The following is a 26,868-nucleotide window of genomic DNA, read 5'->3' as shown; positions in this document are numbered from 1 at the left end:
GCACACACATACACACATGCATCCACGCACTTGCACAATTCCAACGACAATGTCATACCTTTAATCCACATTGTGCCTTTAATCTATCCTAATTACAAGCACAACTCCAACAACAACAGCTAGTACATCTAATGTACAACACCACAGACATCTGACATATCACACAAACATGAAAGTGCACACACATCATACTGTCACTGTAACACAACAACATACACTAATCTGCTCTCGAAATCAGTCGAATTACAATGAGTGCCTCCCGCCAGATGAAGTACCTCTTACAGTATGACAGGAACAGCCTACACTCATTAAAAAATTAAGAACGGATGGCACTCCAATACATTTCGAATGATAATGAATTTTAATAGCACAGATGTTTTTATAGTATAGTCCTCACCAGTGTACTGTAATAGTCTTCACTCCCGACCCGTGTGTTCACCACTTCAATACACAGCTAGCATCCTGTTTTTCCTACATCTCTCTCTCTCTGTCTTCCTGTGTCCCCTGCCAGGTAGGGGAGGCCAGGGCTCTGTACAACATAGGTAATGTGTTCCATGCCAAGGGCAAGCAGCATCTGTGGGGTTGCACACAGGACCCTGGTGACCTGCCTCTGGATGTCAGAGATACCCTTCAGAGGGCTACTGGCTTCTATGAGTGAGTGTTGTAAGAGCTTACATGTGTCTGTACGCACATGCACACACACACACACACACACAGACCACAGACACACACACACACACACACACACACACACACACACACACACACACACCACACACACACACACACACACACACACACACACACACACACACACACACACACACGCACACACTATATATTTCCCACTGGGCCATTAGCTACTCTTAAATGAAATGCTCCCTCATTACTAGCTGTGGGTAATTAGCACATCATGTTGTCAGAGGGATAATAGGAGAGACGGCGACCCATGAGAATATTAAGGAATTATCGCCTTTACACTTAAAATAGATGGCTGCAGTACTGTACAAACCCAGGACACACTGTGGACACACATTGGCAGGCTGAGTGTTTGGTATGACAACATTGTGACAGGCCGGCCATCTGGAAATGTAAATACAGTAGTACTGTAATGTTAAACAACTAGGAGGTACAGAGGGGAGCTATGTTTACGACAAGAATGAGACTTGATTCACTGAAGCATAAATGTAATACTAAGACTAACACTGTTGTGACAGAAATTGAAGTTGCTACTGTATTAGTCAATTAATCAAAAGGAATAGGCCATATATACATTAACCCCGCCCCCCCCCTCTCTCTCTGTCCATCTCTTTGTCTGTCTGTCTGTCTGTCTGTCTGTCTGTCTGTCTCTCTCTGTCTCTCTGTCTCTCTCTCTATCTATCTATCTCTATCTATCTCTATCTCTCTCTCTGTAGGATGAACTTGTGTCTGGTCAAAGAGCTGGGCGATCGAGCCGCCCAGGGGAGGGCCTTTGGTAACTTAGGCAACACCCACTACCTGCTGGGAAACTTTGTGGAGGCCATCAAGTTCCACAGACAGGTGAGTTACTGGTCACACTGGTGAACGTCAAATCTTACAGACGGTGGCTTCATTTAGATACCATCAATCGTTAGATCATTTAGATCAGCCACAGAGTGAAAACATTACAAGACATACTTCAAGTGAATAAGTGAATTTCCTATCAAAGCTTAATGAGATCAGAGATATACACATAGGCCAATGTGCGTACTTCATGACAGTGACGCTTTCTCATTTCCTGTTTTCTCACAGCGTCTCTCCATCGCCAAAGAATTTGGAGACAAAGCCGCCGAACGCAGAGCCTACAGTAACCTAGGCAACGCTCTGATATTCCTGGGCCAGTTCAACACAGCCACAGAGTACTACAGGTGAACGGAGGCACCACACTGACATCTAGTGGACATGATGTGTATAAACCAGTACTGGTCAGAGAGCCTCACCACTGATCCATAGAACATGAGGATTGCATTTGAATTACTCCAAATACTTCACCACGCTCTATTCACTCTTCTGTCTGGCAATTTGAAACCTGACTGGCATGAAAGTAGCAATCATATGTTGAAAAAGCAAAACACATTTGAAACAAAAATTAACATTACATATCCCCCCTCTCTGCTCTCTCTTCCTCATCTCTCTCTCTTTACCATCTATAGGAAAACCCTGCAACTGTCCCGCCAGCTGAAAGACCAGGTGATGGAGGCTCAGGCCTGCTATAGTCTGGGGAACACCTACACCCTCCTCCAGCAGTACGAGAGAGCTATAGACTACCACCTCAAACACCTACTCATAGCCCAGGAGCTTACCGACAGGTAGAGTACACACACACACACACACATACACACATGTGCACACACATGCACGGATGCAATGTGCGCACGCACACACACACACGCACACACATGCACGCACGCACACACACACACACACACACCCACACACACACACACACACACACACACACACACACTAGATGCCGAACTGTGTTTCATTTTCTTTGTACTTGTACTCTGTCAATGACAAAAAGATTGAATCTAATCTAATCTAAACACACACCTATGCACCAGTGGCGGCTGGTGATAAACATTTTGGGTGGGGCACAGGTTATGGCATGCTCCACGGGGAAGAATATCAACTTTAAAATCTGGATTTACAGTCGATTTTAGCATGAGAATATATATATAACTTAATTATTTTTATATATAACTTATTAAAGGGCAAACTGCAAACACAACACAAATATAATGCACAACAACTGACAAATCAACTGGAATAGTCTTTGTTAGCAGAGTAGACCTAATGTTAACAGAATGGACTTATACCCTTTGTCTATCTGTGCAGCGGTAAGGTGAATAATTCTAGCAGTACTGTCCAGACAGTTGTCTTGTTTAGCCATTCAACTAGGCATTATTTATTCAATGGAGAAAGACATGGAACACAATGCAATTGTGATAATAAATGTGTTCTTTGTTACTTCTTTAATTAAATTAAAGTGTACCTTTCTATTATCATACAATATTTCCTTGAACATGTAAACTCTATAATCATACAGTTGTCTTTCTATTAGTTGTCTCTGTCATACTGAACTGTTTGTTATCATCCTGAACTATCTCTGTTGCTCACCTCACCTCAGTTCTGTCTCTCTGTTGCTCTCCTCTCCTGTTGTCTGTCCGAATATCGGTTGTTAAGTCGCGACGTTTTTCCGGGTCCAAAGTTGGCTGAGGCGCTGTCTTCGAAATGCCGCAATAATAATAATAATTAATTATATTTATATAGCGCTTTTCCGAGGCTCAAATACCCTGACAATATGGGGAAAACGGGAAAGTGCTGTGTCCCTTGTTGTATGAATAGATCCGAGTCTAAAAAACGATTCAACTGTCATTCTACCGCTGTAGTACACTGGTATTCTGGTGCAGAGAATTTCTGGTTTGGACCCGGAAATTGCAAAACGTCACGTTTGACGTCAGACTTAACAACCGGATATTCAGGGCTCTCAAGTCTCACGCATTTTTTAATTTTTACTACCCCTAGTGGTAGTGGCCCTAGGCTGCAGCCTAGGTAAGCCTATAATCTGCGCATGCTCGGGGCGCATTTTTTGCGCCCCGACCGAGAAATAGGAGACAGCCAATTGGAGCGCTGCTACAGCTCACGTGTAAGCCAAAAGTATTTGGACTGCCATAGACTGCCATTCGGCCGGCGCCCCGACTCCTCCCCTATGTATTTTCACAGTGAATTTTACACACACACAGATAAAATGTTTATTGTATTGGAGGATTTTTAATGAATGCTGATAGGCGCCGACAGAATATCAGCCGCATTTTATGAATAAACAATGTTTATTTAAAAAAATATTTTACAAGTAGCAACTAGGAAGTGGGGCTGCGTTGGAAGGTGGGGGCGGCGCCCTAGCGCCCTCTATTGGCCAGCCGCCACTGCTATGCACGGACACACACTTGTTGTTCCATTGTTTCCCTTAATAACTGTGTGTGTGTGTAGGGTTGGCGAGGGCCGTGCTTGCTGGAGCCTGGGAAATGCCTACGTGTCGTTAGGGAACCATCGCCAGGCGCTGAACTACGCCCGTAAACACCTGGACATCTCCAGAGAGGTGACTAGTACTTACGACACACACTCACTTTTACACACTTAACACAGCTTACACAAATATATCCCCATATTGGGAAAAAAAACAACATGTATGCTATACCTGTATGTTGCATGACCTTGCATGGGCCTTGTTGTCACTAAGGCCCCTCCTTTTTCTCTATGTTCTCTCACTCCTTCCCCTCTTTTTCATTTCCACACTTCTGCTCCGTCTCTCAGATTGGGGACAGGAACGGGGAGCTGACCTCCAGGATGAACGTGGAACAGCTGATGGAGGCTCTGGGGGTCAACGAGAGTGACCTTTCGCCCTGTGGGTCGGAGTTCGAGGTGCAAGGTGAGAGACAGATCTCCACGTTTAGTTTGCCCTTGAATTTGGGTGAAAACTGTCACTGAGTGTGAGACTGAAACTTAGAAATGCCTACAGTATTGGCATCCTCTGGAGTAGGATGAAGTTGTCTCTGTAGTCACTGATCCAAGGTCAGTTTTGTGTTCTTCCGTTCTAACGGTCGTGTGGAGGATTTAGGACAGGACACTCTGATTCTAGATCTGTGCATAAGTGGAAAAATAAGATGCAGTGCTCTGGGTGAGAATGGCAGTAATAGTACTAGAACTATACAGTGATAATAATAACTCATACATGGAGTACAGTAAGTGTTTATGTGTCTGACAAGCCCTGGTCCACAGGCTGTGGCTTTTCTCCTCCCTCTCCCTCTCACCCCGCCCTCACACTTGCTCTGTCCAAGGCACACACATACTGACACACACACACATACACACACACACACTGAGGAAAAAATATCTCACCACTCCTTCACCCAACTGTGAGATGAGTGAGAGAGGCCAGGTTTAGAGTGCTAAGGGGCTCTCATTGGACTAATTACTACAGTATATGAAGAGGAAAATACAGAAGATAATTATCGCAACGCTTTATCTCCACTTTGTACCAACTGAAAACAATTACGAACCATTTGAATAGCTCCCTGGAGTATGCGGTAAGCAAGTTCAAGCCTTTACTGTAAAGTTCAAGTTAGTACTGTGCATTTGAATAATATACCAGTCTAAATCTAATGGAAGGTAACACGTCTGTAGTGAATTGGCATACAGTACTGGAGTGTAATGGTTTGGACTATGTGGTTTAGAGAGCTTTAGGTAAAGTCAACACTATTCTCTATTCAATCTGTTTACAGAGTATGTGGCTACATGACCTTGGCTTGGAGTGATTTCAGCTCAGCTTTGAGATCACATGCATGTATTCTTGTGCAAATAGCTATGAGCCTCATGGCTTATTGTAGATTGTGTGTGTGTGTGTGTGTGTGTGTGTGTGTGTGTGCGTGTGCGCAGCCGTGAACCGCCGCATTGTGCTTCTGTCAACAGAATAGTGATGTGCTGACGGTGCGTCTTGATGGCCAGGCTAGAGTCTGAGTGAATCCATAATGGATGAGCCCCTTAAAGGGATCCAATAGGACCAGAAGCCTGGCAGGCAGGTGCCTGTCTGACCACTCATCATTTAAGCTCTATCGTTTCTCGGGTTCAATCAATCCCAGGTCAGACAGTGGAGATATGTATGTTTGAAGGATACACACATTTATAACGTTTCTCCCAGGCAGTTATGCACGTTATCTGTCAATGTACTGTATTCATATTTATTGTAATATGAACTGGAATAATTCAGAAGGATTTCATACATTCTCATGTATATACGGTCAGAGCGCCATGTACTGTATGCTGGTTCGATGTTTTATTGTAGACGGTTAGATGTTTTATTGTAGGGAGAGAGGAGAGTGATAGAGAAGCTATGTGGGGCGTACAGTACTCTGATTATGGGATGATTTGGACAGAAGGTTGACTGGGCAGGTCAGTGTTGGTTTGCAGTCGGAGGTCACCCCAGTCCACTGAGTGTTGTCCATATCCAGGGAAATAGTGAGTCAGGTGAAACAGCCTCTGCCCTGTGTGTGTATGTGTGTGTGTGTGTGCGTCCGCGCGTGTACAAATGTTTATTTAAGACTGAGAACTGTCTGTTTGGAGCAAGCCCATGCTGTACAGACTGTGGTTAGGTGGGTCCCAGGCACTGCCCTTCACAGCATAGAAATAGAACTAGAATGGGTACAATGGACATTCTAGTGGTCATCATAATGGTATAGTGTGATTTTATTGGTTTGTGAGTGCTCAGAGTTTTCTATGCAACAATGTGACATTCTTCTGTACTGGATAGGTCAAAGACAATGGAAACATGTTCCATACAGTATACCCCTGTACCCATTCTACCCATTTCATTTCTATGCCTGACACAAAGTGAGTCAGTCCTTCGGTGAGTCAGTACACTTGACACGTATGCAGCAGACTGTAGATGGGGGGGCCAAATGCAGCATGAAACCAACACCGATTTTAGATGGATAAACAAACAGGCCAGGTGCTTATACAGTATACAGTACCAGCCAGTCATAACACTGACTGCTGTATGCCAGGGTCTCTTTTTGAGAGCCAGCTCAGGAAGGGGTTGTGTACACTCCTGGGGTGTGATACACTGGTGGGAAGAGTGACCGATGGTTTCTTTCATTAGATGAGCTCTGACGCACATAGCACCACCTTACTGTACAAAAAGGGTATGGGTTAACATCCCCTTGTCAAGAGCTAGCCCCCTAGACACACACACACACACACACACACACACACACACACACACACACACACACACAAGTAACGACATCCAAATAGACACTTTCGAAATAAAAACATGACAGAAGATAATCATAACTTTAGGAATGCAACAATTTCCTAAAAATAAAGCTCCGGAGCTTGGCAGGACAAAACTACAATACCTGGGGCATACTGTACTGTAGTGTAGGCTCACTATGGTTACTACCCTACTACCGACTATGATCTTCTACTTTTTAAAAGCATCACATGAAGCTGGTTACACGGTTAGCACAACCAGGTGCCACATCCCCCTGGGTCTATGGCTCATGAAAAGCCCCTTATTCAGAGCCGATTTCCCGGGGTGACTGTCTGGACTTCATTCCCACCACATGGTCACAAGATCAGAGCTTACTAGACGGCTAGTACTGTAGGACTAACTGAGAAAGCACACACATGGAAAAATCATGCTGGACGGATTTAGCAACCGTAGAAGAAACTTGTATAGATATTATATAAACTAGGGGGAAGAGTGTAAGCTGTCTGAGAGAAAATTTAGAGCATGTGGTTGTCAGCTCTCTGCTGTTGTGACTGTGAGAGCAGTGTGGTTTTGTATCGCCAATGTTGTCATTGTGGATCCACTTGTGTGCTTAAGAACAGCTGTGTCTATTTGACCTATTATAAGAGCCGCCTCGGGGTCAAATGACCTTTCTTTACAATGGGAATCTGATACTTACACACCAAGACCACTAGTTGGCGCGTCTTGTAAATGTGTCTGCCTCCTACACAGAAAAACTGCAAAATAGCTTTCTACTAGCTTATCCTGATGTGATTTTGAAAATGGAAGGATACTGGGTGGTAGAACGCATATATCTAGGAAAAGTCATGGTCCTGAAAGGGAGGGTCCTGAAATTTGTTTGAGTGCAAAGATATACATTTTGTTTTACTCACATGGTCAAATGACCCCACCCATGGCTGTTCTAGTGTTAATCCTTTCTTTTGCTGTCTTTTCTGCAGGAGCCAGACCCAAATTCGCCAAGAGAAACAGCATGGACAGTGTAGAACTGTGGAAGTACTCATCAGATAAGGTAACCTCACAAAAACAACGACACAAAAGTACATTTTCACTTTCTATAGTTTTCTGCCCCACAACTCATGTTAGTCGCCCCCAGGGTCATCTATAGAGGACCTGGAGTACGCCTACTCAATACTGAAACAGTCATACCTTCTCTAATCACTGTTCACACAATGACTAACATACACACATCCAAGCATATCCTTTTAAGTGATCAACTGATTTAGGCATGAGTCCATCTCTGTCCATTTCCTTGCAGAATGGCGACAGCCAGGACCTGGACAGCTCGTCCAGGAGGTCTAAGAGTCAGCAGTCTCAGCCGGGGAGGAGAAAGTGCTACGCAGACAGTCAGTCTTCAGACGAGAGGCCGTGGCTCGACTCCCCTGTAGACACGGATGACATCACCGTACAGGTCCCTCCAGTGAGTAGACATTAGGGGTGTAAATCACCAGCTTCATCACGATACGATATTATATCGATTTGTTTGTATGACGATACAATGTTTGACGATATCACAATGTCAGTCACGATACGATTTCGATTCGATTCGATTCAAGATCGATATGACGATATGATCGATATGACGCGATATCATATGCCAATCTAACACAATTATCAACTCACAAAAACAACTAGAATATGATTTGACCATTTTATTTGTGAGCTCTTCCAGGTATCCAGCATTTAAATCATATTGTATTATACAGTATTCTTCTGTTACAAAAAGAAAAATAGACCCGTTCACTAGTCTCACAAACAAGAGATATTCAGCTTTAAAACATTAATGTCCTATGAAACAAAACTGCGCGGCCAAGCGATGTCCCCCAGACAGGCGAAGGCGCTGTCCAATCCAGTTGAGAAACTGGACGGGGGCGGGGTGAGCGCGGCCGCTGCAGCGAATGGAATTCCAAAACAAGCGCACCTCAAGCTAAAAAGCGAAAGACAGGACTTTCCTCGTGACTTTTTTAGACGGATTTGGTAGAGGCAACTCATATATAATGGTGACAGTCACGCAGAATGTGCCATTTCAAAATAAAGGTGTATCTTTAAGATGACGATATAGATCGATGTTTTTACATTGCGTCGATGTAATCAGATCGTTAGTCAATGAATCGATGCATCGATGTGAATCGATGTATCGTTACACCCCTAGTAGACATGTCGGTCATTTCAATCACCCAGAGGAAAGGCTATTGAGGCGAAACGTTGGTGAATAAATGTCACAGCCGGGAGAGAAGAGTGGGCGACTTCCATTAGGTTCCATTTTACACCATCATTTTCACTTCTTCAACTTCACTTCCTGGTTATCTGTCAATATCACCACAAGCGGTTAGTGGTCAATGGTTGAGGCCCACATGATTCAACTGAATCTACTCTAACTTGGAAATTGGATTGGAAATTGATTTCCACATGCCTTATTCTTACATCTGTATAGGTTCACCACATAGTGTGGAGAGGCTTAGGGCTTGCAATACTGTACACAGTTCAGTAGAGGCTGGTGGTAGTAGAAATCGGAGGATGGGCTAAATTGTAATGCATAGAATGGAATGCCATACACACATGTTTGATACCATTCCCATGTGTCCTTATTCCAATCCATGCATTACAATGAGCCCGTCCAACTCAGCCATATTTCACCCAGCTTCCACTCATAACCATCATCCATTACAAAGACCTTGTTTTTAACTTTGTAGTCAAGGTTTATAATAGGCTTGGAGACAATACGTCTTGAAGTGCGCTGGCTTTGGCTTTGCTGCCGATAGCGATATGGTCTGAGTACCTTGTTACTCCTTTAGCTAAGCTCCTAATTAAATCTTTTTGTTTCCGTTTTGTATCAAAGTGTTCCCCTGAAAGGCATTATCCTCTGTCTCAAAGCTCTTGTATCCATCTGTGTTTTGAAAGGGAAGACAGCCTTTTAAACAATCAATGAAAACCTACCTGATGAATAACAAGTCCTAAATGTGGTTAGCATGCTAACCAGCAGAGGCTGATCATGGAGGTTGAAATCTGAGGATCCTCATTGTCATGCATGGAATGCAATGAGGAATGGTATCAAACACGATACATAGTATCAGGTCAGGAAGAAGGCTGTTAAGTAAAGGCTACACACTGCTAAGGGTCTTAACACCTTTTAGCAGTAACATTAGTCATAATGTGACAGCAGATGGTGAAACCGGGAACAAGTCGGCAACCGACGGACCGTTCAGACTTTTATTCCGAAAAATGGGGTACTATTTACTAGTTATTGTAGAGTAGTGGGATTTACTCATCGAATCCATTGAATTGCAATGTTTTGGCTTGACTAGCGGGTGTGTCATTGATTCAACAACGTTGAAATATATTTACATTTCAGAATAAAAGTCTGAATGTTTTGATTGGTTGGCGACTTGTTCCCTAGTTTCACCAGCTGCTGTCACATATAAGAGGTGGGAAAAGAGTCATAGGTGAGAGAAGTGTATAAGATCGGCATAGAATAGTTAACGACAGGGGCTAAGGAGAGAAGGCCACTTTAGATGACTGAGACCAGTGGAGGCTCCTCATTCCATTCCATGCATTCCAATAAGCCCGTCCTCCATCAGCCTCCCCTGACTGAGACATCCCCCCTACGAGCTTCCAGGTTAGGAACTTGCCGAAGGGAGGAATGTGTGTCTAATGGTGCTACATTCCCCAGAAAAATAAAAGCTATGTAGCGGAAAGAAATCACAAATTTCTGACTGTTCTAGATCATTTCCTACAATATTCCCTTTGTGCAGCTGTTGTCCCTAAACGTCCGTGGTGAGTAAGAGCCAATGGGATCATGTCTTGCTGTAATTTCCTCCCTGAGGCAACCAACCAGGCATGCTAATTTGGTTATGCTGTTAATTGTGGTAATCAGTGGCGTGACGTGCTAAACGAGCGAGGAAACCATTGTGTGAAGGAAAGCTGTTATTTTGTGCTTGTCAGGGGAGGCTGGAAATAACTTGGAGAGAGTTAATGGTTATCATTAAGGTTGGTGCAGTGGAGAGCCTATACAGCTTGTTTCATCAAGATCTCTATACTGTAGATGCATGGCTTTGATTTCACCCTGGGCTTCAGCACAGACACACTCTGATGCTGAGGAGAAGACGGCATATATGAATGAATTATAGAAGAAAAAAAATCACTCACTTGATTCTTATTCTAAAGTATGGACATCATCGTTTTAATGCACGTAGACAGCATACAACACTTGATATTGGAGTTTTCAGTCCAAGTCAATCTTCTCACAAAAATATTATTTATTTAATCTCATTTAATGAGATGGGGAGGGAGTGGGCCTCTGGGAAGTTTAGAAATGTCAATGTGTGTGTGTGTGTGTGTGTGTGTGTGTGTGTGTGTGTGTGTGTGTGTGTGTGTGTGTAAGTTAGAGGGTGCAAGGAGTGTAGGAGCTCTGGTTCCTATAGCAACAATGATGTACGTAACTTAGGAAGAGCTCATTCCCCCCCCCACACACACACACACGCACGCACGCACACACGCACAAACCCTCCCCCCACACACACACACTTTCTCTCTCTCACTCTCTCTCTCTCCCTGTGGCTTAATTGAATAATTGAACAATGCATAAGCAGAGGGCAGATCCAGACAGAGACAGAGAGGCAGAGGGGAGAACCGAACAGAGAGACAGTAAGAGCATGGAAGTTTGTTATGCTAGTCAATATGCAAATCCATTAAAGCACAGAATTCAATTGAGACCATTCAATTTGTATAGTATATAAATGTATTGGTATAGATGCAGGAAGATGATGGAACCAATGTGTTCTGTCAATTTTGTGTGTGTGTGTTATGTGCGTGTGTGCAACAGTGTCTTGATAGTCCCAGAATTCTTTCTAGTTATTTGTTGGTGGCTGGGTGTCTGCGCTGTGTTTCTGTGATGGCATGCAACCTATTTGCCATTGAACCCCCATCACCCCTCTTTTCCGCTTCCCTGTCCTCCCCCCTGTGCCCCCGCCTCTGCTCAGCTGACAATGTAAGCCTGACCAGAGGACCCCCCTCTCCCCGTAATGAGTTACTTTCCCACAGTTGGGACGAAGATGGCCCATACAGCAGAGAGAGAGAGAGAGGGGGGGGGGGGGGGAGAGAGAGAGAGGGGGGTGGGGAGAGAGAGAGAGCGTGAGGGAGGGAGAGAAGGAGGGAGAGTGGGAGGGAGAGAAGAGAGGAGAGGGGAAGGAGGGATGAGGGAAGGGAGAGAGGGAGGGGGCTATACGGAAGAGGGGAATCAACAGAGAGGGATGGGGGAATGAGAGCAGAGCACGAGAAGGGTGGAAAAGAGGAGAGTGGTGAGTGAAGGGGGAAAGAGAGAGGGGTGTGAGTCAGGGTTGCGAATCGAAAAAGGGAGAGTGCTCAGAGAAAGAGAGAGCGAGAGAGAGAGACGTCAGGAACAAGAGGTTTTTGCGGTAAGCCCTTTTATGGTATTTGCATTTGTATTTGACGAAGAATAGCATTATTTGAACTGATATCTCTTCTGTTTCTGATTGGCGTTATGTGCCTACTATTTCTCACTCTGCTGAAGAGCCTGACACATTTTGTGGCAGTTAAATGTTTTTATGACAAACAGTAAAACTGCAATGTTGTTTGAAGTGCAATTTGGCTCAACGTTTTCCAGTGAAAAGTTGCCTCTGAAAATGTGACTGCCTCCAGTAAAATATTGTGTCTGACCTAGTTCTCAATCGCTGATACTTGCTTTCATCCACTAACACACTGTTTAGATGATTCTCAACAATCAAGGGAAACATGCAGATACATGTAGATCTAAATTCGGTATCTGCTTGGTCTTACTACAAAGTAATCACTCAATTGTTCCGTACAAGCTGTTAAATTTCTGTGGCACTTATGTATGGTGTTGATTGGACCATTATCATCAGCCCTGGGAGCAATGGTTAGGGGGTTGAGGGAGGTGGGGGAGGGGATGTTAAGGACGGGGAATATAATGGGCCCCCATCAGCTATTATTGATTTCTGACGTGGTCCTGTGGCGCACCTCCTTTCATCCCTCCTTTCCTTCCATTAACCTGCCCGGGGTTTCACTATTGACACAAAGGGATAACACACGCGCGTGCGCGCGCACACACACGCACGCACGCAGACGGACACACACACACACACACACACACACACACACACTCAACATTGATTTATCATGAGGTTGGAGATTAAAGGTTGGAGCCAGTCCTGTGACTGTCATAGTCCAAGAAGACATTGTAGGATTTGTCTGTGTTGTTTGTTCTACCTAGAAGGATGTTATTGTGGGAGGATGAACTACATGAAATTAGATCACTGTAGCCAATTCACTGTTTTTTTTTTTAAGTTAACAATATTCTTATCTCTTATATAGTCAATATAATGACTTGGGGAGGTGATGTTATTTTCAGAAGGTAAATTTCAATTCAAAATTGAATATTCATGGTAAAAATCGTACAAAATATCATCATTATCCTAGAAAAGTGTAGGTTATTTTTAAACATTCTAATGGGTCCCCTGTGACAATTTGTGTTACAGTACCTTGGAAATCTGGGTCAAGGTGGCCACACTTTCTAGGTAGGACAGGCTCATTGGAATGCATAGAATGGAATGAGGAATGGTATTAAACATGAGCTCATGTTTGATACCATTGCTCGTTCAATTCCATGAGCTCATGTTTAATACCAATCCTCATTCCATTCCATGCATTACAATGAGCCCGTCCTAGGACCTACCTCCACCAGCCTCCCCTGGTAGGTCCTACACTATCTGGGTTGGTCAGATTGTCTGAGCTGAGCACCAGTCTGTGTGCTGTCCTGCCAACGGGGGAATGTTGAGTGTCCAGTACTATACAAAGATGTTATGCAGTGCAATATATTATAAATATAGTATATTTATGGTTATGGTGCTATGCACCGAGGGTGGAATCCTAATTCAAGATCTACACACGTAACTTGAATCATCACACATATTTCTAATGAACACCAATGGAAAATATCGGCAAACGTCATAGTTATGCGTCATTCCAACCCCCATCCATAGTGATGACACAGATCACCTAATCACCTAAGAGACAGTTGACACTGCCAGTGATTGCATTGGAGCTAAAACTAGAGAATCTCACTAATAGCAACAAGCAGACAGACTGTCTTATTAGGTCTTATTAGGAACACATGTACACCTTCTCATTCATTCAGGTGGTGTATTGGTGTGGGGAATGTTTTCTTGGCATACTTTTGGCCCGTTAATTGTTGCTAATCATGTGCATCTCTTCATGGCCACAATGAACCCATCTTCTAATGGCTACTTCCAGCATGATAATGCACCATGTCACAAAGCAAAAGTCGTCTGAAACTGGTTTCATGAACATGACAATGAGTTCAGTGTTCTTCTGTGGCCTTCCCAGTCACCGGATCTGAATCCAATAGAACACCTTTGGGATATGGTAGAACGCGAGATTCACAGCCTGAAAGTGCACCTGAAAAATCAAGAAATTGCGTGATGCAATCATGTCATCATGGACCAGAATCTCAAAGGAATGTTTCCAACATTTTGTGGAATCAAGGCCACAAAGAATTACGGCTGTTTTGTGAGCAAAACTAACCCTTACCTAGTATTAGTATAGTGTTCCTAATAAAGTGTTCGGTGAGTGTATTTGTCTGTGGAACTCCAAATAGAGAATCACTAACACTAGAATGTTGCCATTTCACAGATAGTTCAAGAGTATACAGTACTTAGCTTGCGATGCTAGGACTCTCTTTAATCCCCTTATCCACTACAACCCAAAACCCCAAACAAGGCAGTCCCAAGCATCTAAACAAAGTGATATAAACAGGATATCATACATGGGTCAGTGTGTGTGTGGGAAAAGGAGGCCACAGAGGTTTCAGGGTTGTCCTCTGCTATTTCACTTAACGTCCCTGTTGTTCCCTCTTGTGTTCCAGAAGCTAGGTCGTGACCCCTCCGATGAGGACTGCTTCTTCGACCTCCTCAGCAAGTTCCAGAGCAGCCGCATGGACGACCAGCGCTGCCATCTCGACGAGCCAGAGAACGGGGAGAACGGAGGGGGCCCCGCCGACGCCATGCTCTCTCTCAGTGAAATGCTAGGTCAGTAGTGACCCATCAACCACTTCGTAGCACCGTTAGGGTGTCTTAAGACGCGTCACCCTTCGGATCTATTCACCGCTCCTCATGTCCATCCTCCTCACTAACTCTCCCTGGTCATCGGTCTGTTTTCCGCCTTTCTTCCCTCCCAGACCCAGCGCTGATCACCTCCCCCCAGACAGAGGAGCTGTTTGACCTGATAGCCAGCTCCCAGAGCCGCCGGCTGGACGACCAGAGGGTCAGTGTCAGTAACCTGCCTGGCCTGAGGATCACGCACAACAACTTGGGTCACCTGTGTGGCGAAGCAGACCCCCAGGAGCCCAGCGACGACTTCTTCAACATGCTCATCAAGTGTCAGGTGAAGAAACGTTTGCATAACTCAATATACCGTACTTATGTAGTGGACTGTACTGAATGTACCTAGAATTAAAACATATATATATACAGTATATATAAGCAAAGCTAAATCATCAAACAAGTAATGAATAGGTTATTACCATGTAATTACAAGTTTCCCATTGACAAATTATACTCCCTCTTTCTCCCTGGCCCTGCAGTCCTCCAGGATCGATGACCAGCGGTGCTCTCCTCCAGACTCTGGGCCGCGGGCCCCCACAGTACCTGACGAGGACTTCTTCAGCCTCATCCAGAGAGTTCAGGCCAAGCGTATGGACGAGCAGAGAGTTCATCTCCCCTCAGACGAACAGGACGAAGCTTCCTCCCCTGAGGCTGAACCGCCCTCTGGAGACTCCAGCTAGAACCCAACACACGCCCCTGATGGACCCCGCTTCACGAGAAAATGGAAAGGAAAAAAAAAAGAAAAGAGAAAAAAGAAAGGAGAATAGGGCCACCACTGAAGATGACCGGTAAAAGGGGGGGAATTAGGTTGATATTCTATGAACATTGAAGATGCAGGATGCAAGTAAACCCCATGTGCAATAGGTGGCGCCCTTTCAGCTGTTGTGAATCTGTTTAGGTTTTAAACGTGTGTAAATCTGATAGGGATGTAAAGTGGAATTGAATTACATTTTAATGAAACAAAGGTTTGAGGTGTCTCAATAATGTGTGGGACTTTTAAACATGACAGAGATATTTACTCCATCTACTGCCTTAATCAATTCTTTCTCAGACTCAGATTGTATTTCCCAAGTGTCAGAAGTCTTGTGGTTCAGAAACGCATGATGGATTATTCAGTTTGAAGGATTGTTGTTGTTGAAAGCCGGTGTTATTATTATTATTAATGTGACAGTATTAGGTACAGTTATGGTCGGCTGTGGCAAAATATGTGTTGTTTCCGTCAGCACTCATCACCAACCTAGGAAAACACTTTGTTGGGTCAAGGTCTTGTCATGCATAGAGTTTAAGTCTGGAGTACACAGTTCACCGTAACAATAACATTAATTCATCCTAAGACTAAAAAAATTATCGCTGTCTAAACAGATTCAAGAAAAGAAGCAAAATAATTGAGAGATTCAAGAGGGCTGAAATAACATAACATTGGAATACAACACAGTAAGATCCAAGTGTTCAATTAGGAATCCTGTCTTGGCTGTGCTATGTAGTCAAGGAGACCAGTCAAAAATGATAAAAACCCTCACAATGCCATCGACTAGATTGACTTGTTTCTATTGGATGGAAGTTGGAAGGACCTTATAGGACAGCACAGGTGCAGATGTTTTTACTCAATTCAGATAACCCTGGGTGAGGTAAGGCATCTCCAGCCACAATGCTGTTCGCAAAGGACGTCTCATATTCTGATGCTGCACTGCCTCCCTGTGGTCAAACACATGTACAACAGCTGTCCTACAGTAAAGCCCATTTAACCATTTGAAATGAAATACCTTCCTAAATATTGGAAGGTTGAGGTTGTAACGGTATAATCATGCGCAAAGTACAGTATAATGATCTTACGCACTTTTCATTATTTCAGTGTCAAGCTATACCAAGCTATAACTGTACAGTATACTTTGCATATTCTTTGCAGATCATTTTGTAATGGTTAGGCTGTATTTGCAAACAATTCTAGTGCCTGGTATGTATTTCTATTCTGTTGTGGTTATCCTGTAGCATACCCAGTGGACCAAAGAGAGGTACACACTCAGGCTTGGGTTGATTCAGTCAGTTCAGGGAGTTAATTGAAATTATAATGAAATTATTGCAAATTAGGAATTTATTCTCATTGCACTAAAAATGAGAATTAAATCACTTTCTGAATTGCCTGAATTTAAATGGAATTGACCCCAACCTTGGTGCGAACTGTCAAAAATAAACAAAAATGAGAGTGAGATCTAAAACGTCAAGGCAGACATGTTGCCTAATTGATCAGGATCCATAATGGAACTTTTAGTTGCTCTTCTCCTTCCTTTGGGACTATTTGTAATTGTGTTAGTTTTAGCTTATGCTGTAGCTCTTCTATGTACCTCTAGGGTCGTGACCCTAACTCATGGTGGTTGGTGAACCTGACCTTGGTTGGGTCGTGATCCATATGATTCATCTCGATCTCTGTGATAAGGAGCTACAGTAGCAGGTTCTCCAAAACAGAGTTCATTTTCCTCTATTTTCTGATTCCTATATGGATTAACTTGGTCCAGAACTATTCGGTACGCTTCTGTTTGTCACTGCCATATATGTACATACATTTTTTGTATTTATGTTCCATTTGAGGACATGAAGGTGTCCCTATTTGCTTTTAATAAAATATTGATTCAAATGTTTAATTTGTGTCTGTCTTCATGTAATATCCAAACAACTTCTATGCAATGCCTGATGAAATGGTCTACTTTTTCAAGCCCGACAAGGAGCTTGAGCTTCAGTTTTGACACACTAAAGAGTCTGCAATTATGTGCTGTTGAGGCAGAATGTTTACTGTATATGTGACAGCTGCTGATGAAACCGGGAACAAGTCGCCAACCAGTCAAAATGTTCAGACTTTTATTCAGAAACATTTAAATGCTAGTCAAGCCAAAACATTGCAATGCAATGGATTCGGTGAGTAATCCCCACTACTCTACACTAACTAGGTAGTGGTGGGGATTACTCACCAAATCCATTGCATTGCAGTGTTTTGGCTAGATTAGCGAGTGTGTCATTGACTTTCAACAACGCTAACATTTTTCTGAATAAAAGTCAGAACGGTCCATCGGTTGGCGACCCGGTTTCACCAGCTGCTGTCACATATACTTTAGACACCAGGTGAAAAGGTTTCAGATTTACAATACACAATGGAATGGAATGGAATGGAATGGAATGGACTTTATTTGTCATTGCTACAGTACAGGTACCAAACAACGAAATTTAGGAGGGGTGGCTCCCCTGGTGTTAGGAAAGGATTTTTTTTTTATTTTTTAGAAAAAGCATAAACGCATAAAATCACAAGAAGGTAAGGAGCTGGTTTACATCAATAAAGGCTATGTACACAATCCACTGTACTATACTGCACAGATAGTCAACTAGGGTTGTCATATTGCACAAAAGTATTTTTTCACGTTATTTTAAAGTGTCACAGTTTGCAGGCTTGAAAATGTACATGTTTGTGCCTCAGCACTAGCTGCAATACAATCCGTCCGGACTGTCCTGGGCCCAGAACTTAGGCCTTTTCTGTGTTCAGGGCCTTGACGGCCCTGTGGTAGAAGCAGTTCTTCAGTCTGTTTGTCTTAGCGGCCGGGGTCCTGTACCTCCTGTTCGAGGGCAGCCTGACAAAGTGTACGTGCCCAGGGTGGGTCGGGTCCCTGGAGATCTTGGAGGCCCTCCTGAGACAGCGTGTGTTGTACAGCTCCTCCAGAGAGGGGAGGGGGGCGCCGGTGATCTTCTGTGCTGTTCTCACGACTCTCTGTAGCGCGTTTCTCTCCGCTGTTGTGCAGCTGTGGAACCAGTTGCAGATGCCGTAGGTGAGGATGCTCTCCACTGCGCCGTGGTAGAAGGCCACCAGTATCTCCTGCTTGTTGTGTTCTTTCCTGAGGCATCTCAGGGTGTATAGCCGCTGTTGTGCCCTCTTGATGGTGCCTTTTGTGTTGTCCTTCCAGGCCAGGTCATCCCGCATGTGATGTCCCAGGAATCGGAGGGTTGAGACTCTCTCCACGCTCTCTCCGTCGATGAGCAGGGGCTGGATCTCGGACTTTTTCCTCCTGAAGTCTACGATGAATTCCTGGGTCTTTGACTTGTTTAGCAGCAGGTTGTTAACCTTGCACAGCTTGCTCAGTTGCTCTACCTCATCCCTGTACGCCGCCTCGTCCCCCCCCCGAGATACATCCCACCACGGTGGTGTCGTCTGCAAACTTTACGATGTAGTTGCTGGGGTGGACGGGGGTGAAGTCGTGGGTGTAGAGGTTGTAGAGGATGGGGCTTAGCACGCAGCCCTGGGGGGACCCAGTGCTGAGGCTGAGGGCTGTGGAGGTATGGGGGCCCACCCGCACCCTCTGGGGGCGGTCGGTCAGGAAGTCCTTGATCCATGCACATATAGAGTGTGATAGACCCAGGTCTAGTAGTTTGGTCACTAGCCTGTCTGGAAGGATGGTGTTGAAGGCGGAGCTGAAGTCCACGAAGAGCAGTCTCGCGTAGCTGTTTCCCCTCTCCAGGTGGGATAGAGTGGCGTGGAGAGTCGTCGCTATGGCGTCCTCTGTGGACCTCTGGGCTCTGTAGGCGAACTGGTATGGATCCAGGTTGGGCGGGAGGCGTGTGAGTATGTGGGCCCGGACTAGTTTCTCGAAGCACTTCATGATGATTGGTGTGAGTGCCACCGGGCGGTAGTCGTTTAGGCAGCTCACCGTGCTTTTCTTCGGGACTGGGATGATAGTTGAGGTTTTCAGGCAGGGTGGGACGGTGGCCTGGGACAGGGACTGGTTAAAGATGTTAGTGAAAACCCCGGCCAGCTGGTCGGCGCAGTCTCTCAGCACCCGTCCCAGGACGCCATCCGGCCCCGAGGCTTTCCTGGGGTCCACCGCCTTCAGTACGCGTCTCACCTCATGCTCTGTGAGGGTGAGGCTGCTGAGAGCTGGAGAGAGTGGTGTTTGTGTTGTGGTTACCTCCGTTCGCCCCTCGTCGAACCGGGCGTAGAAGGTGTTCAGCTTTCCCGCCAGCAGGGGGTCGTCCTCTGCGGCTGTGAGCCTGTTGGCTCTGAAGTTTGTCATCTGCTGAACCCCCTGCCACATCCGCCTGGAGTCGTTGCTCAGGAGGCATTCCTCAATCTTCTCTCTGTGCTCTGCCTTGGCCGCTTTGATGCCGCGCTTTAGGTTGGCCCTGGTGGAGCTGTACAGCGGTGTGCGCTTCCCTGCGAAGAAGGCGTTGTCCCTCTCATTTATCAGTTTTTGGACCTTCCCAGTCATCCATGGCTTCGTGTTGGGGTAGACCCGGACCCGTTTGTCCAAGGTGACTGAGTTGGTGCAGTTCACTATGTGGTTCAGAACCGACGACGTGTACTGTTCCAGGTCCTCATGCTCATATTCCTGCCATAGGGTGTCATTTAGGCAGATCTGCAGTGGAGCGGACCCTTCTGGCCAGGTTCTGACAGTCTTAGTGGTGATGGGAGCACTTTTCCCCATTGTAGTGTATGCAGGAATCAGGAGGATTGACACATGGTCAGACATGCCTAGATGAGCTAGCGGACTAGCCTTGTAAGCACGTTTGATGTTGGTGTATACCTTATCCAGTGTTTTTTCTCCTCTCGTTGCATACCATGACTGTCATTGCCAAGATAAGGCAAGTTGCCCGATGTGCCTCAAGTCAGCAACCATCGTGCTGGTGCCGAAGCATTCTGCAGCAGCGGGCCTGAATGACAGCCCCATTGCACTCACCCCCATCATCATGAAGTGCTTCGAGAGGTTGGTCCTGGCTCACCTTAAAGACCACCTACCCTCCACACTGAATCCCCACCAGTTTGCCTACCGCCCGAACAGGTCAATGGAGGTTGCCATCTCCATGGCACTACATTCTGCCCTGACCCACCTGGATAAAAACAACACCTATTCAACACCATCATCCCCTCCAAGCTAGTCACCAAACTCTGTGACCTTGGCATCAGCACCTCCCTCTGCAACTGGACCCTGGACTTTCTGACCAACAGACCCCAGTTTGTTAAGATTGACAACCACACCTCCTCCACACTGACCCTGAACACCGGTGTCCCACAGGCCTGTGTGCTGACACCACGGTGATAGGCCTGTTAAGTGGCAACGATGAGTTGGTATACAAGGAGGAGGTCCAGCACCTGGCGATGTGGTGTGCCAACAACAACCTGACCCACACCAAGGAGCTCATTTCCCCCCTTTCCACCAACACAAACCTAGTTCTAGTTCTGGGCTGGTGCTAGTGCCGGTTCGCAGTTGGTTGAACTTGCGAACCTTCTAAGAACCGGTTTGCTTTTCCACAGGCTAGAGCCACGTCACTGTATACGTCTGTATACGTCTCCACATTCCCAGCAATGTGCCTATAGTCCTTTTTCAATTTCCTTGTTGATTTTCTTGTTTATTTGTTTGACGTTTCTGTAGAACCCCACAGTAGCCATCTCGCACTGTATTTTTTTAAATACCGGTTTCGTTCGCGACAGTTTTAGTTGATCTTGGTTGGTCACGATAATCCGGCCCCCAGCCCCTCACGTAAGCGGTTCTTTGACCTAGGCCACTCTGGAACCAGTTCTCCTGGCCGAGAGACGGTTCTTTTGCTGTTGAAACGCAAATAACTGGTTCGAGATCGGATTAGGCACCGGCTCCGAACTTGCCCTCAAACTGCCTTGGTGGAAAAGGGGTAATTGTGGACTACAGGAAAGCTAGGGGCGGCGAACACAGTCTTGCCCTGATGCTCTTTTTCACAGCAAGGGTTTCCTCCTTGCACACCTCCAATGAAAATCTAATTTGTGCAGTCTTTTTCTGATGGTAGATGCATGTACTTTGACATCAGTCAGGTGGTCACCCCATGAAATATTTAGTACTTTTTAAAGAAATACGGACGTAGCAATATTTTATCTTCTTTCAAACAATACCTGTAGGTAAAGGTGACGTAATTGAACCAAACACAATGAAAATGTAACATGTTATAATTTATTTAACCAAAAATTAACAAAAATGCCAATTCCTACTGAGGAATGCCCAGAACTCGCCATTTCTTTCTTTTGAGCCATTCTTCTTGTCTGGTGTCCACACAAAGAGTTCAATACTGTCCACAATCACCCAGAAACTGTTTTACATGAGACATGGAGTTGGATGCAGTACTATGTGTGTAAAAGGAAATTCCCCCCCCAAGAAATTCAGAATAAAAGTCAGAATTTCTTTTTTTCAGAATAAAAGTCCTAAAAAAGAAAATTCAGAACAAAAGTCCCCCCCCAAAAAATTCTGAATAAAAGTCCTAAATAAAATGTCAGAATAAAAGTCCCCCCCAAAAAAATTCTGAATAAAAGTCAGAAAAATAAATTTCAGAATAAAAGTCAGAAAAATACATTTCTGAATAAAAGTCAGATTTTTTTTTTCAGAAAGAAAGTCCGAAAAAAAAAAAATCTGTATAAAAGTCTGAAAAATTTACATTCTGAATACAAGTCAGATAAATACAATTTCAGAATAAAAGTCCGAAAAATAAAATTTCTGAATAAAAGTCTGAAAAATTAAATTTCTGAATAAAAGTATGTACTGGATGGTGGAGTATTGGTTCAGCGCATGAAAGAGATAGTAGATATAGAACAGGAAGGATGGGTGAGAGAGAGAGAGAGAGAGGAGGATAGAGACAGTAGAGATTGAGATCCCATGGACATGTGGATCCACATACAAGGACATCTGCAAGCTGTACAGCGAGTATGTCACAAGAAAGTATGGAGAGGCAGTTGTTGTGTTCGACGGTTATCAGGGCACATCCACAAAAGACATGACACACCGCAGGCGAGCAGGTGGGAGGACTGGAGCAGCCATGGATGAAGACATGCCTATTACGATGAATAAAGACCTGTTCCTTTCAAACAACACAAACTAGCAGCAGTTCATCAACATGCTCAGTGGTCACCTACGGAAGAACTGTCAGACGTACCATGCTCCAGGTGATGCTGATCTCATTGTGCAAAAAGCAGTGCAGTCTGCCACAGTAACAAACACTGTGCTCATTGGTGATGATACAGATCTGCTCGTCCTCCTCATATACCAAACCAACCTCAAGTCACGACCTCTTCTTCAAACCTGAGGCGAATAAGAGCATGAAGAAGCCACGTGTCTGGAACATCAAGGCCGCCAAGCAGCAGCTGGGCCCCAGTGTTTGCCCTCACATCCTCTTCATCCATGCAATAGCTGGGTGTGACACTACCTCCCACATTTATGGCATTGGGAAAGGAGCTCCCCTCAAGAAATTCACAACCAGTGATGACTTCTGTGAGCAAGCTAAAGTGTTTGACACACAGTCAGCTACCACAGCAGAATGCACAATAACTGATCTTTGCACAATAACAAAGAATGCTTTGCTGTGCCTGAACAATGGGAAGCCTGGGGAGGGACTCGACTCTCTACGACACTATCGTTTTTGTGAGAAGGTAGCTATTGGCACTTCTCATGTACAGCCGCAAAGTCTGCCACCTACGTCAGCAGCAGCGAAGTACCACAGTCTTCGTGTGTCCTACCAGGTGCAGCAGTGGAAGGGAACCTCAAATGAACTCCTGCCACAAGAATGGGGATGGAAAAAGAGTGATGAGGCTTGTCCCTGTCCAAACTGACTTACCACCAGCTACCACAGGAACTCCTCCGGTTCATCAGATGCACCTGCAAGACAGACTGCAGCAGCCTGAGGTGCACATGCAAGTATGGCATTGAGTGCTCTGTTGCATGTAGCAACTGCAAAGGATTGGGGTGTGCAAACTCATCTCAGGCTGCATGTGATGAAAATGATGACGATGAAGATGTTGAAGATGAACCAGACACCTACTGATAACGTTTTACTTAAAAGTTAACATGTTTACGTTTTTGTTCAATAGTGCCAACATGTTGATTAGTGCAAATCTACCAGTCACAAATATTTTGAAAGTAACATAAAAGTGATATTTTAATAATATTGTTTTCAATTGTTGTTAATCAATGCCTATATTAATGTTGATTACTGCCAATTTATGTTGCCTTGTATAAAAGTATATTAATTTAGTGATTCGATTAAAGTTTCAACATTTTAAAGCTTTATAATGTAATTTTTGGAAGCAAAAACGTGTTACCAGGTTATGGTAAACAAATATACTTTTCACCACTTGGATTTCTTAAGACTTTTTATATGTCATATGAGACATTTATGAGCAATAAACAGTTGAAAGATTTTCTGCTGCAATTTGTCTGAGGTTCCCCCCTCTTTTCTCACAAAATGCCTGTACTCTCCCACCCAATTATTTCTGCTAGTTTCCTGCAATTGTTCATAATAAACAAGCACAAGAAATAATTTGAACAATTTGAACATTTGCTAAAACAAGAGTAATCCAGACAATATATCATATTTATGAAATCTTAATAAACAAATACAGTAGCCTACAGAGTCTAAAAGACAATTGGGCCCCATGAACAGGATTCCCCATGGTCAGCAGCAGAAAGACCCTTGGTCATCATCTTATATACAGTGCATTGCTCATAGATGCCTATCATGTTATACAGTACATTCCAGGGTTTTTCCTGGGTCAGAATGAGGCTGTGGCGGTTGATCTTGTGTACGCACAGCGCGCTCACTTTTTTGGGGAGGGACCCCCAATTGTTGTATTCGTATTGTAAATTGTAATTATTAATAATAATAATAATAATAATGATAATTATTATTATTATTATTATTAATGTACCTGGTTATGTTACAGTAGATCAGGGGTGCTCACACTTTTTAGGCTTGTGAGCTACTTTTCAAATTACCAGCTCAACAAGATCTACCAACCAAATAAAACATATTGCCATTGCTGCGAACACAAACATGTACTGTAATAATAACAAATTAAGGCCACGCTACACTGTTTCAAAATCAAAGAAGAGATTTATTAAACTATATAACAAATATTCACACTGGTAGTCCATTAACATTAACATTAACTCAGGAGCTCTGAGTGGTTTACACCAGACTGGCCAGTGCCAAGCCAGGTGCCATCGACGTCTCCGGGCGGCGGAGTGTGTGTGTGTGTGTGTGTCTGTCTGTCTGTCTGTCTGTGTGTGTCTGTGTGTGTGTGTGTGTGTGTGTGTCTGTCTGTCTGTCTGTGTGTGCGTGCTTGTGTCTGTCTGTCTGTCTGTGTGTGTGAGTGTGTGCTTGTCTGTGTGTGTGTGTGTGTGTGTGTGTGTGTGTGTGTGTTGTGAGGCGGCGCGGGGCTGAGTGATGCCCTCTCCTGTGTGGTCCAGACGGGAGGCGTCCCCGGCTACTTTTCAAAAAAAAAAAAAAAAAAAAAAAAAATTGCCACGAAAGATGCCACGAAACTCATGTCCAGTAGCTTTCTTTCAAGGAATTTCAAAAATAAAAGTCCCGCAAAACAATTGTTATTTCCAAAGCGTGAGACTTGGCAGCTCTGGCCCTGATGTTTTTTTTTTTTTTTTACAGCAATGGTTTCCTCCTTGCAAACATGCCATGAAAATCAAACTTGTGCAGTCTCTTTCTGATGGTATGTATACTTTGACATCAACTGTGGCAAGTGCTAACTCCCGTGATGACATTCTAAGATTGTTGGAGACTTCTTTAAGCATCATGCGGTCTACTCTTGGGCTGAACTTGCTAGTCATGTCTGACCTGGCAATGTTGGCAGTTGTTTTAAATGTTCTCCACTTGCTACCTGATGTGGTGCACTTAATTCTAATTTAAGTAGTAATACATGTGGGGGTGTTCTAACTGTTCCTCACAAGGAAATTGCATTTCTATTAATTACATTTTGCAATTGTAAAAAAAATAAAAATGGAACAAGCTATCACAAAAGATTATACATCACGCGCCATCTATACATTTTTAAAAATAGGCTGAAGACTGTTATGTTCTGTTTGGCTTTTAATTGACTGTATTTTAAATACTGACAGTTTAGGCAAGCTTTTTAACTGACTGATTTGTTTTTTATTTATTGATTTTAAATTGTTATTGTATTGCATTGAATTTGTAATTGTATTGCAATTACATTTTATGTAAAGCACTATGAGTTTGCATTTGGTTGTATGAATGTGCTATATAAATAAATTTGCCGTGCCAAAATTAGCATTTTACATTTTTTAAAGTTTTATTTGTTTAGTTATATTAACTCCTCTCAATATTGTTAAAATGAAGATCTGTTCATATATGTTTAAATATGTTGAAAAAGACAAAGGTTTTCTTTCATGGGGTGTCCCATCACATCACTGTTTGTTACATACCTCCTATTGACCTATTGACCTTGTTCTGTGCATATCATAACTATATATATCACTCATCTCATTTACAGTATATTCACTTTTTATATTCATTTATTTTCACTTACTGTAATACCATGCACTGTCTACATATCAAGTCTTTTGCACTTTTGGTTGGATTGCAATGACAATAAAGTTCAATCTAATCTAATCGGTACCAGAGTACCAGCAACTGTGAGGGCATTTATAACAAGAATTAGGGTGTGTTCTTGCCTTGTTCTTGGGAAGGCTAGGGATATAAGCACGAAGGATAAACATGATGGTTTTCTTTTCTCTGTTAAGTGAAGGACATTACATAAGAGTGGAAAGAATGTAATGAAAGGCAGGGCTTGTTCATTTATTCAGCTTTGGTTGTGGTTTACCCCTGAACATGGGCTGTTGTCCTATCTGTTACTTAAACACAGATGCATCATTGATGTTTTCTCAAAGGACCAACTTCCACTTTCCTAAGTACTGTAGACAAACAAACTATTCGGTTGTTAAGTCTGACGTCAAACGTGACGTTTAGCAATTTCCGGGTCCAAACCAGAAATTCCCCCGGAGTACCAGTGTACTACAGTGGTAGAATGACAGTTCAATCGTTTTTTAGACTCGGATCTATTCATACAACAAGGGATACAGC

General features: G+C 43.9%; 1 protein-coding gene across 1 annotated transcript in view; it reads left to right on the top strand.

Moving 5' to 3' along the window:
- gpsm1b (G protein signaling modulator 1b) overlaps positions 1-15,665 on the top strand; it is a gene marked incomplete at its 3' end in the record, with an annotated part of 28,306 nt that extends 12,641 nt beyond the window's left edge. Inside the window, exons 4-14 of the mRNA XM_080530186.1 lie at positions 512-654; positions 1,416-1,539; positions 1,771-1,886; positions 2,172-2,327; positions 4,012-4,120; positions 4,336-4,450; positions 7,768-7,838; positions 8,085-8,246; positions 14,748-14,910; positions 15,060-15,265; positions 15,465-15,665. Coding sequence (XP_080386312.1) covers positions 512-654; positions 1,416-1,539; positions 1,771-1,886; positions 2,172-2,327; positions 4,012-4,120; positions 4,336-4,450; positions 7,768-7,838; positions 8,085-8,246; positions 14,748-14,910; positions 15,060-15,265; positions 15,465-15,665 — 1,566 coding nt within the window. The remainder of the gene's footprint in view (positions 1-511; positions 655-1,415; positions 1,540-1,770; positions 1,887-2,171; positions 2,328-4,011; positions 4,121-4,335; positions 4,451-7,767; positions 7,839-8,084; positions 8,247-14,747; positions 14,911-15,059; positions 15,266-15,464) is intronic.
- Between the last annotated feature and the right edge of the window lie 11,203 nt (positions 15,666-26,868).

This window comes from Nansenia antarctica (genome assembly GCF_963989245.1).
Source record: "Nansenia antarctica genome assembly, chromosome: 4".
NCBI classification, from domain to species: domain Eukaryota; kingdom Metazoa; phylum Chordata; class Actinopteri; order Argentiniformes; family Microstomatidae; genus Nansenia; species Nansenia antarctica.
Note: the sequence above shows the minus strand (reverse complement) of the source record. Positions and strands in the feature narration are given on the sequence as shown.